The sequence below is a fragment of the Kryptolebias marmoratus genome, linkage group LG15, assembly GCF_001649575.2.
Source record: "Kryptolebias marmoratus isolate JLee-2015 linkage group LG15, ASM164957v2, whole genome shotgun sequence".
NCBI lineage: Eukaryota > Metazoa > Chordata > Actinopteri > Cyprinodontiformes > Rivulidae > Kryptolebias > Kryptolebias marmoratus.
This window is the reverse complement of record NC_051444.1, coordinates 4,020,798-4,032,305: the sequence shown is the minus strand read 5'-3', so window position 1 is coordinate 4,032,305 and position 11,508 is coordinate 4,020,798. Positions and strand designations below refer to the sequence as shown.

Sequence of the window (11,508 nt, the reverse complement as noted above, 5' to 3'; positions counted from 1 at the left end):
TTTTTTTTTTAATTTACCATGGCCTGGATGACTGAGAATCTACACCAGCATAAAGGGACTATTCCTTGTCAAACAAAGATCCTAGCTCTTTGTTTTTCGTTAATAACAGAACGGTAACCATCTTTTACCTAAAACTAGATTAAATTCTGTCCGATGGATCCGGACTGCTCACGGCTGTTCTTTGCTCTCTGAAGGTGGGCGTAGTTCTCAACGGGCTGGTGGTTTGGGCGCTCGGACGGCGGAGTCCTCGTCACCTGGGGCGCAGAGGCAGCAACGAGGAGACGCACGCCGCCAGCAGTTTCCGGGTCTACGTCCTGAACCTGGCCCTGGCTGACCTGATCCTGCTCCTGCGGACCCCCCTCATGGTCGGCTACCTCATCAACAAGAACAGCTGGCCGTTCGGGAAGGTCTTCTGCAGCCTGATCATGTTCCTGCGGAGCCTGGGGCTGTACGCCTCGGCGTTCCTTTTGTGCGCCGTGGCCGTGGAGCGCTGCTTGTGTCTGCTGCGGCCCGTGTGGGCTCGGCTGCGACGACCCTACTGGGCTGTCCCTCTGACCTGTGGCCTGCTGTGGCTGGCGGCCTTCATCTTCTCAGCCCCGTACCTCTACTTCGCCGTGCTGGAGGAAAAGAACGAGACAAAGCAATGCCAGGAGAGTGGGGAATTCAACATGGGTCTGTTCGTTACGGAGACGGTCGCGGGTTTCATGTTGCCCCTTTTGGTATTTCTCGGGAGTAACCTGGCTGTGTTGGTCACCATTAACAAAGCCGTGCCTCCAACACCGAGCTCCACGAGTCCGTACATGGCGCGGAAGATGGCCAGGGTGTACCACGTGCTCTTTGTCACCATGCTCCTCTTCCTCACCTGCTGGGTGCCGTACTTCATTTGTCGGTTTCTGGTAGCCCTGACGCCCCAAAACTCTAAGAAGTACATTTTATACCTATATGCCAAATACATCTGTCTGTTCCTGGTGTACATTAAGAGCGCGCTGAATCCTGTGTTGTACGTGTTTGCTGCCAGAGGCCTGGGCCGCGCCATCAAAGCTTCGCTGGTTTCAACGATCGAACGACTTTTTAACGAAGAATCCATGGAGTCCATACGGAGGAAGTCCATCAAGAACTCTCAGATGTAGCCGACAGGTCACCGGTGTCTTCGTGTCGTTTAATCGCTCCGTGTTTTCAGCTTTATGAATGTAAGTCACAGATAAATATAGTTTCTTTGAACAACTTTTTATTTTTTTCAAAACATTCCAAACATCCTGAACTGGATAAAAGAACAGATGTGTGTCGTCCATCTTGTATCGTACATTATTTGCACAATAAATGAGTCTTTTTTTTATTAAACAAACAAGTTTTTGTTGTTGTTGTTCTGAAAGAATCATTTTGAACCCAAACAAGGATTTTCATCCAACGGCTTGAATTAAGACCTTCCAGTGCGACGGATATTTTACATTTAATCAAATGTGTTGGAGACGGATAAACGGAAGGATGAAAAATATCGTCTCCAGGTGGGAGTGAGAGCGTGATTGGTTGGTTGTCTCGTTTGTCTCTGTGTGTCCCTGTGATGGACCAGGGTGTCCCCCGCCTCTCATACAGTGGGGATGGATGGATGGATGGATGGACGGACAGTTTATTCTCCAAACTGCTGCAGGTCCTTTATGTTGGACGGTGCTGCTGCTTGTGTCCAACAGTCTTTAAACCAAACCAGAGGTCCTCAGTTGGACACAGGTCTGGTTTTTGACTGGACCACTCCAGGACCTGGACCTGGTCCTGGTCCTGGTCCTGACAGGTGGATCTGAATGTAACGGTTGTCGCGTCAAACCAAAGGAACTGAATGTAAACGAGCTCCACTTTTTAGTTTTACATATTTTTAAATCTGTTTATTTCCCTCCATTTAACTTTGATCTGGAGGATAATTTTGTAGATTTATTACCTTTAATCAAACTAAAAAACAGTTAAATTCCAGCTTGTAAGGCAACAAAGCAGGATTAACAAGAGGAATGAATACTTTTCCACCCACTGGATGTCTCGCCTCAGGTTCACCCAGAGGGCAGCTCAGGAAACGAGCAACTTATTCAGGTTATATTAGATGTAAACTCTGGGTCTTCTGCTGCTTTCCTCTATCTATAAATGGTTCAGAACCTCAAACATTCCTTTGAACCTTTAGATGACTCTTTATTTTATATTTTTTTATGTTTGGATTTGATTCTTGCAGCCATTTTCAGCAGAAAACGGTCAGATTTACTGAATCTTTGCTTCCTTTAAATCAAACTTCACGGCGTTAGGAGCGAATTATCTCTAAGGAGATGAAGAACAGTTTGAGTTATTGATCCCCGGAGTTTGTCAGGACATTACTCAACTTTAGGGAGAGCTCCTCGACGGAACAGCAAGTTGCTGCTTGTGTTCAGGCATGCTGGGGGCAGGGTCACAGGCATGAGAAGTCAAGAAACGAAAAGAGGAAAAATGATCAAAATCAAACGGACCTTTTCTTCCTTCCTAACTCAAGAGGTAGATAAACACCTTCAAGAAGAAATGCAGCTTTCTTTCTTTCTTTCTTCTTGAAGGAAGTGAGTGTTTTAGTTCCAGTCCACATATCGAAGGTTCGATGGTTTTTCTAAGAACTGGATGTTTTCGAGGACAGCAGGTGTGAAAAATGCTGCTGCTTCAGTCACCGTTTGTAAAAAAAACAACTTGCCTCGTTATTTATTAAAATAACTCCTCAGGCAGTTTAGACTTTTCCCCGAGGTGCTCCAGAGGCGTGCGTTTGCTCGCTTTTCAAACAAACAACCTTCGTTTGATCGTTCGGCTCTAATTTAGAATCCGGTTGCTGCAAATGTAATAATAAAACAAAATAAAAGTGCAGCAGGAACGGCACAGAAGTGAGTGTGATCACACGCCGGCTGCAGAAACTAACCACAGGTTCAGGGAAGTTAAAACAAACCCAGCCACAATAACCATTTTAAATTCCTCTTTTTTGGAACTTCTTGGGAATTTATTCAAGGCTGAAGACATTTGTGTTTTACTCTGGGTAGGGTTCGGCGCTGCTCGACGGGTTGAGGAGCAGATCGGCATGTTTGTGCGCCCGCAGGAGCAGCTCCCGGGCATCCCGGGCGTCCTCCGGGTTCTGCAGCGCTGCTCCCAGCTCCCGGGCGACGTCCTGGCGTTCGCTGTCCGGCACCATCGCTCTCAGACGAGACTGAGGAGTTTAATGAGACGCTTCATTACAATCGACGCTGTCGGCTCAGAGTAACCGAGTTCCGTAAGCACGTTTCACAAGATTTCAGAAGAGTTTTGCAACAGCGCAGACGTTTCACCAGAGATCATGTCTAAGGTTTCCTGTTAAACCTCAGAGGAAGCAGACTCAGACAATTTCACATCATGTTCATAAAGAAAAAGTGACAGAACAAAGTGATGGCCTCGTGGTGAGAGCAGCTGTTGTGAAATAAGATCAGCGACTTCGGATTCACGCTCACCTCGAATGTTTCCTCCCTGTGTGGCGGGACGGGGGGAAGTCTGAGGACGGCCTGATCAGGTAGATCCAAAATCTGCAGGAAACCAGGAGTTGATGACACCGAATTATCTGCGCTGGTGTAATGTCAAATATGTGAAAAAAAAACAAAAACAGCCAATCCCAGCAGCTGTTAGTGCTTCCTGTAAGATCAGCACAAAGGTCACGTTTCAAAACTGAATTTTTAATCAATCTGCAAAAAAAAAAAACTATAACCGACTCAAAGCCACGTCTGCTCAACATGCAGGACGAAAACGCACTTTTCAAAATTGATTTTGGACCCCATAAAGTTGCAGGAGCGGAAACCTGAAAGCATGAACTCCCCTCACGCATCATGCTAGGGTCACCTGCGACTTTGACCTTGAAATCAATAGGGATCACCCCTGACCCTTTGTTAAAACCTCGTCTCCGCTCCTACACGCGACCCTTCAGTTTCCGGTTTGTTCGTCTGTCTGTTAGTAGAAATCAGGTAAAAACTAACGACCAGATTTGGACGAGACGTTCAAGGAAAATAACGGATTAAATTCTGGTTCTGATCCAGATCAGGATCCGGATCGCGCTGTGGCCTCGGTGGAGGTTTGAGCTCTCCGAGGGCGTCCAAAAAAAAAAAAGGTTAAAAACAAAAACTTTTATCATACAGAACATATCAGCTCAAACTTAAATCTCATTAAAAATCCCAAACAGCAGCATTTAGTGGCAGCTAATATAAACCCAAGCAATGCCGTTCTTCCAGGAGCACGATTGCGTTTTCACCTGTTTAGCTTTCTCCTCTTCTTCCTCCAGCTCCTCTCTCAGAACGCTGCACGTTTGCTCTAAGGACGCCATCTTCTCCTCCGTCACCTCCAGCGCTCTGACCACAGCCTTCAAGTCTCCCTGGAGAGACGCAGAACCGATCAGGATCCATTAACACAAACAACCAGTCAGGTTGTTTCAATAGACGCATCTTAGCCACCGACAGGTGACCTGAAGAACAGAGACAGGTTAATGTGCTCTATTGGCTCTTGTCCCATCAAATAAAAGAGCGATCGTAACTCTGAATGCATGATGGGTCATCAGAACTGGACCCCAGAGCGACAGGAGACGATGACCTGGTTCCCCTCGTTCCCTTTCTTTCAAAGGTGCAGATAGCTCGGTTCACGTGAGTGGGATGGGTCGATACGTGGAGCCAGGTGCTACAGCGAGCCTTCGGAGGCAGAACCGAGCCAGAAAATGTTCAAACAGAGACCGGACGGTTTCATCAGGATCCAAGGGGTCCAGTCCTGGTCCTGGAGGGCCACCGTCCTGCATGTTTCAGTTGTTTCTCTGTTTTGATGACTGAGTGATTAACGGGCTTCTGCAGAACCTGAAGAGCAGAGGAACATCTAAAACCTGCAGGATGGTGGTCCTCCTGGACCAGAACTGGACACCGCTGCCATAGAGTACTGTAACTCGCTTTTATTACCATTTCTTTCTGCGTCTGGAATCGTTTATAAACTTCTAAATGTCTTTTTTTAATCCGTTACTTCAGGTTCTGTCTCCGTACAGAATTCACACTGCGACGTCCGTGTGTCCAGAGGTCGGGAACGTTTTAATGGGGAAAAAAAAGGAGTTGTTTCAATCGGATCCCTCACCTCCAGGGAGCTCAGCGTCTTCTTTACAGCCGCTGCCTTCCTGGTTTCCTCCTGGCGCTGCAGAGACGAACGCACCGGATCATTCTGTTTCTGCGCTGGAACCCGAAGCTGCGCACAACGGGCTAAAAACCTGAAAAACATTTAGGATCCATTTAGAATCGGATAAAACAAAGGAAACACAAACACCTGCTATCATCTTTAAAAACAAAACCATGCATCATTAAAGACTAAAGAAACTACTTTAACAGAGTTTTTAAACGTGCAATCACCTTCAGATGCAGAACGGCTCATTTCGATCTGTTTAATTAACCATAAATCCATCGCGGTTTAAGGAAATTACCTGTTTTTAATTATGTTCAAATGCTCCTGGCTCGCTTTCTTCTCCGTATGCCTCAAAGCGAGAGTTGCTCTGTCGACACAAGGGGGGGGAGAAAGAGTTATCGTCCTGATTTATCTAAAAAAAATCCCTTGCGTCTTATGTTTATTCAATCGAATCATTATCACCGCTCATCTAGAAGCGTGCAGAACCCACACAGGAAAGACCTGAGCTGTTTTTACTGATGTGCTTGTCGATGAAACGCCTAATTCAGACTAACGAGGAAACCTTTCATGCGTGTACAGTAGGCAGGGGATCACTGAGCTCACAGGATTGATAGGTTCATTATGCTCTCCACAGCGGTGATGGAGGAACTCGGCATCTCCTTCCAGCTGGACCCAACCTTCATCTTCTTGGAGGCCACAGCTGGACCTGTTTCAGCTAACAGGACCAGGACAGACACAAGTCACTTTAATGGCAGGATGTCAAGCTTAGGACAGGAAGAAGAGTCCTCACCTTTCTTCCTCTGGTGTGATTTGGCGTCTGTGGTTTTCTCACTTCGCCCTTCGTCCTGTAAACACAACAACAACAACAACAGTTTACAAGAAACAGAGCAGTTTGCAGGTATCCTGTGAGATCTTACCTGAGCTGACTGTTGTATTTTCTTTTTCTTTCTGGGTCTGGGTGCTTCTGATGAGGCTCTTTTAAAGCCCCGTGCAGGCTTCATATTAGCTAGCTAGCTAACAAGCTAACAAGGCTAACAGGACGCAGCAGCTGTGTTGTTGCTAACTTGATGACAAAAATCACACATACAAAAAAAACTATTTATAAACTACTTAAGCAAACGGCAAGCGAGTGAGTAAACTCGTAAAATGTGAAAATAAAAACACGACGAATAAAAAGAGCCGCTTCACATAATGGTTGTTGACAAACCGACCCGTGTTTTCGCGCTGTCACTTTCGAACAAGAAGCGCAGCACCGCGCATGCGTGAAACTTCCTTGCGACTTTTCTTTCCCGGGTTTTTGCTTGACAGGCAGCAGTTTCTGTCCGACTACAACATAAATAAACAAATCAAATAACTTGAAAGGAACTTCATCGCCTAACGGATGTAAAACAGACGCGTCTCCCGTAAAATTTAATTTAAAAAGGCCAGTTTGATAATAGCTGTTTTCAAAGAGCCGCCTGTAAGACCAAACGCGGGGCAAAATCCACCCAAACACAGCATGGAGGCTTATGTTGCTTTTTAATAAATATGGATATTTTTTAAAACTTTTCCAACAAGTTACCTAATGTTTGACAATACTGTTTTATATTTTTAATGTTATAACATTCTGAGTTTGTTGCACAGCTTTAATAGTCCATGTGTGAGTGTATATAGATACATACTTGTGTGTACAAAAGGATGTTGTTTATATATAATGTATGATTATTTATTCACTTTTTTAATGGAGCCCTGCTTGTTATTACATTCTGTGCATCTCTGAGGCTGTGCTGAATGACAATAAGGAGATTCTGAATTTTTGAACCCTTTTTTCATATTGATAGCATTGTTGGGTTTTGCTTATGACATATATAAAGTGTTTTTGTGAATAATCTGTAGGTTGTCTGTTATCTGCACCATAAAAACTTAATGAATTATTCCTATATTAACAACTAAGGAACCACAATATGAGCCGACATGCTGGATCCAAAAAGCTGATCACGATTTACAGTATAATTCTGACTTCATGACTTATATTTAGGATCTAAATGAGCTAATTGGACTTTAGAAATGTTATAAAAGCTTTTCCTGCAACGCTATCTGAACACATTTAATGAAAATGTTTCTGGCTACATAAATAAAATAAATAATATCAGTTTTAAAAAAACAAGTGAAACTTCTTATTTTACAGCCGTTTTGTTTATAAATTTAAATATTCACTGTGTTATGAATGCACTGTTAGTTCAAACCAAGTTCAATAATGGCATACAGAATGACGTTTATTTCTCAGAAGCAGAAAAATAAAAATGTTTCTGTGACAAAATGTGACACTGAAACAAAAAGATTCCCAAGTTTGACTGAAACTCAACACATCTTGAGTCATGTGGTCCAGATGAACCAACGGCTGTCCCTCGGGTTCGTCACACCCTCCACGGGAAGTGGAATTTGCCTGAAAAGCGTCCGTGGTTGTGCAGGTCGAAGGGACTGATGACCCTCCTGAGGCCCATCATGTTGCCCTGTGCTATCCTCTTAAAGGTCCAGGGGTTCTGGTTGTTCTGCTCCATCTCCTGCTGCGTCCTTTGCATCTCTGCAAGACTCTCTCTGCTCACCACCTAAAAAGAAAACGGAGGAAAGGAACGCCACAGATGAAGACCACGATACTTTATATGTACCAATGAGTAGGAACCGTTTATCAACGATGTGCCGGTTTATTATTATTATTGTGTTTATTTTTTTGTTTGTGTATAAACATATAACAAAGCAGGAACCAACAGCGTCGTAGCTCCACCTGTGACCTCACCTTGGCGGGGAAAGGCAGTTTCTTCGCCACTTCAGTTAAAACCTCCTCGATCTCGCCCAGCTCGACCTTTCCTCCCAGCTCGACGATCAAGCGCCCGGCGCGGACCGGGGTCACGTACTTGTCGATGGCTCCTTTGCCCCCGCCCATGCGATGACCCAGGCTCTTACGAGTGAGGGGCTTATACGGGGCGTTAATGCGCCACCGGGCGAACGTCGTCCGGGAGTCCATCTTGCGGTTGATGGTCAGACGCATCATCTCCATGTGACCCCAGTGCAGGTAGCCCCCACCCATGGCCTGAGCATCAGAGAGAGAGAAAACAAGGATTCATCTTTTTATTAAGTTAAAATGTGCAGACAACTAAAGCTAGGATGAAAGATACTTCATTAAAATCAAGTAACACTCCATGTTGAATAAGATAAACAGAGAAAAATAATGTAATATCTAACAGCAAACTTTACTTCAGTTATCACTGAGAGGCATAAATGCACTCACTAAAATGCCGAACTGCCCTTTATCGAAGGAGTTTGCAGCCTTGGCTGGGCCCTGGATGTCCCGCAGCTTCCTCATCTCCTTTTTGGCCTTTTTTAAATTAGGCACCTTGTTCAGGAACTTCAGTTTGGGTTTCTCTGGCAGCACCACGTCTTCAGGAAGGAAATAAATGTCATAAATAACATCAACACGCAGCATCGGGTTAAACTGTTGAACGCAGATTAAATAGACTCGAAGACAAAACTGACGTTATCCTTTGCACTGATGTCTTCTTTCTGTTGTTCCTATATCATCATAATAGAGGGTACAGTCCTTCATGTTGCTGTAAAAAGCTTGTTTTTAGATTTTAGACTGACTGTTGTGTGTGCGTTTTTGTTTTGAAATGTTTTTCGTCCAGCAACAAGGATTGTTTTGGGTTTTTTTTACTTGAATTAAATAAGAGTAGTCACAAATAAACTGATTGGTTACCACTGTAGTCCGGTGGAACTGTGAACGACTTCATCCCAGCAGCGAGGATCTTCAAGCAGCTCTGAAAAGGAACTGTGGAGAAAACAAACATTTAAAGAGATCCTAAACTCACCAAAAACTGTTCCATACTGTCACAAATACTGCTCCAAATGTTAAAAACCAAAGCTGAAAACCTGTTTCTAGTCCTAAAGTGGAGACTATCTTAGCTCATAATGTGCAATTACAATTTTTAATCATGCTTCATGTTTTGTTATTTACTTTGTTCATATTTATTTATCAAACTTACAGGCTGAACACTTTGAGTAGTTTTGTGTCAGAGAAATAAGCTTTAACACAACAAACTAAGTTTTTTGTTTGTTTACTATTTGTATCTAGATACAACATAGTTAAAATAGCCTTGGAATTAGCAGACAAAATATAGTTTTGCTTTTAACTCTCTCCGTGTCATGTACATGTAGCATTAGCATTTAGCGTTAGCATTTGCTATTTACCTTGCTGGTGACCGTGAGCTCTGCAGGCTACAGCCTTAAAAAGGGAAATCATTTTGCTAAAACTAACATAAATTCTATAAATACCTAAATGTCACTTTGTGTGCCCCGCATACGGGCATTTAAAAATAATAAGTGAATAAATACTGATTATAAATGCCACGATCCGTGAAAGGTCGCTGCCATGACTGAGATGCTAACTTCCGCTACAAGAAGAGTCACTTCCTGTTTGGGGGATTTTTCACAATAAGATGCATTTTTGACTCAGAAACGCTCCGGAGATTCGTTTTAGTTTGTGGAAACTCTTCTCGCTGATGTGATTTGGGTCTGTGGTTATTCTTTTCGGATTATTTTTTAATATTTTGTCTGCTTACAATCACAAAGAAGGCCGGATTGAACCTATAAGCAATAAAACATGAACAGAACAAGTTAATTTCACAGAAAATAGCAACAAGTTTGAGCTCACACAAGTTAAGCTACCAATCATTCTTTGTTTTTATTAAACACAATGATTACCTGTAACTTAATTATTTGCAGGAAAAAAAAACCTGTTCATAGTAAGTCTGGATGTTCCTCTAATTGTTGCTTTTCATACTTTGTTGGTCTGCTGCTATTTATTCATGATATCTTTGGTAGTTCCAGTAACGTAAACTGAAATGCCCCTGTTGTCATTTTTTTAACTGTGCCAGTAAAACAAGAGGCTTTGGTAGTAGGATTTACCTTTGCATTACATCCTTGTAGTTTGACTAAATGAAAAAGACTACATCTCATGTTGATTTCTACAAACGACTTGGAGGACACCAAAGCTGGCACAGGGAGTATAAACACACACTTCAAGAAAAGATCATCTGCAAAAAATAAATAAATAAATAAACTCAAAATCTTTTCAAGGACACTGAACAATAAAGAAGCTTCAGGAAGAAAAAGGGAAAAGTCTTTCTGGTTTATTGTAACGACACAGTTTTTAAATTTGGTAAATATGTTCAAATTCTTTACCAATCTGCAGCTGTTTTCCATGGGAAAATTTTAAAAAAATTGTTGGCAATGTCTGTCATTAATAATATTAATAAAAAACTAAAAATAATATCAAAACATCTTCAGGCAACTTCTTAGTTGCTAAACTTCAGCTGAATCTTCTGAATCCATCAGTTGGAGAAACTCTTTGTCACATCGAGTCCATACAGGTGACTATGTTGACTTTAAATCCCGTGGTAGAGGAGATCATATTTTGGAATATTTTGAGGGTCTATGGGGCTCTGGACGATCATTTTCCCCCTCATGGCTCCTCTGTAGATCACCTCAATCAGGTCAATGAAATCCTGCTTGGTTTTGAAGCTGCCGACGAACTTGGTGTGATCCGGGGAGCTGAAGAGAGAAAGAGCAGTTAACAGCCGGCATCTTTGGAAGTCACTGTTTACGCGTGTGTGTGTGTGTGTGTGTGTGTGTGTGTGTGTGTGTGTGTGTGTGTGGAATCATATCTGGCACTCAGAGAGCCCGGATAGCTAAAACATGACCCCATACACCACTTTTAAGGCTTTTAAGACAGCTGGTTAAAATCCCCTGTTTAACTATAATATTAATCAGTTAACACAGATGGGTTTCTCCTTGTTCTGAATAATTTTGATTTGTTAGTAATCCCTCACTTACCCATAATCTACTTTCATGTGCTGCCCGTTGAAGAAGAAAACTGTAGAGGGGATGTAGCTGATGTCGAAGTATCTCGTGTAAATAGGAGCTTTGTGGACATCAACTATGTAGATGGACGCCATGTTACTCAAGTCGTGGGCAGTTTTTGACAACTAAATGAAGACGAAGAAGGAAAAAAATAGCTATTAAAGCAACAGAAAAACCGGGACAAAGTCTGGACAAGCTGTTAAAAAAACTACTTACAATCTCATCTAATTGCAGACAAACCGAGTCTTCGTCTCTCCCGAAACGCAAAACTACAACTTTCTCCGCCACGCCTTTGATAACTTCATCTATGTCTTTTTTGCAAGTCAGTTTAGGCAAAAACAAACTCATTTTTAGAGGCTAACGCGTTAGCTACGCCGGTTGGAGCGACAAACGGAAATGACGTCACTTGTTTTGTGCAACGCTTTAAAGCGTTTCCCTAGAAACGACGTCAATAAA

General features: G+C 43.0%; 4 protein-coding genes across 7 annotated transcripts in view; 1 reads left to right on the top strand and 3 right to left on the bottom strand.

The window, feature by feature from the left end:
- The window catches only part of LOC108250380 (C5a anaphylatoxin chemotactic receptor 1), a 5,349-nt gene extending 4,008 nt beyond the window's left edge, over positions 1-1,341 (top strand). For all 3 annotated transcript variants that reach the window (XM_017440242.3, XM_017440252.3, XM_017440260.3), the window contains exon 3: positions 195-1,341. In XM_017440242.3, coding sequence (XP_017295731.1) covers positions 195-1,130 — 936 coding nt within the window. In that variant the 3' untranslated portion in view covers positions 1,131-1,341. The remainder of the gene's footprint in view (positions 1-194) is intronic.
- LOC108250396 (centromere protein Q) lies at positions 1,082-6,413 on the bottom strand. 2 transcript variants are annotated; one of them, XM_017440272.3, is made up of 8 exons: positions 6,075-6,412; positions 5,948-6,002; positions 5,761-5,872; positions 5,456-5,524; positions 5,116-5,245; positions 4,259-4,378; positions 3,471-3,542; positions 1,082-3,193 (listed from the first exon to the last, which is right to left on the bottom strand). In XM_017440272.3, exons 1-8 carry the CDS (start codon positions 6,156-6,158, stop codon positions 3,017-3,019), a joined length of 819 nt encoding a protein of 272 aa, XP_017295761.1. In that variant the 5' UTR covers positions 6,159-6,412; the 3' UTR covers positions 1,082-3,016. The 2 variants fall into 2 exon arrangements, with proteins under 2 accessions (XP_017295761.1, XP_024859244.1); XM_025003476.2 differs by having other exon boundaries at positions 3,051-3,193; positions 3,471-3,577; positions 6,075-6,413.
- Positions 6,414-7,386: 973 nt separating this feature from the next.
- Positions 7,387-9,602, bottom strand: mrpl16 (mitochondrial ribosomal protein L16). The gene is made up of 5 exons (XM_017403867.3): positions 9,382-9,602; positions 8,891-8,962; positions 8,426-8,574; positions 7,934-8,227; positions 7,387-7,745 (listed from the first exon to the last, which is right to left on the bottom strand). Exons 1-5 carry the CDS (start codon positions 9,431-9,433, stop codon positions 7,554-7,556), a joined length of 759 nt encoding a protein of 252 aa, XP_017259356.1. The 5' UTR covers positions 9,434-9,602; the 3' UTR covers positions 7,387-7,553.
- Positions 9,603-10,290: 688 nt separating this feature from the next.
- Positions 10,291-11,472, bottom strand: txnl4b (thioredoxin-like 4B). The gene is made up of 3 exons (XM_017403878.3): positions 11,269-11,472; positions 11,026-11,177; positions 10,291-10,743 (listed from the first exon to the last, which is right to left on the bottom strand). Exons 1-3 carry the CDS (start codon positions 11,398-11,400, stop codon positions 10,578-10,580), a joined length of 450 nt encoding a protein of 149 aa, XP_017259367.1. The 5' UTR covers positions 11,401-11,472; the 3' UTR covers positions 10,291-10,577.
- Between the last annotated feature and the right edge of the window lie 36 nt (positions 11,473-11,508).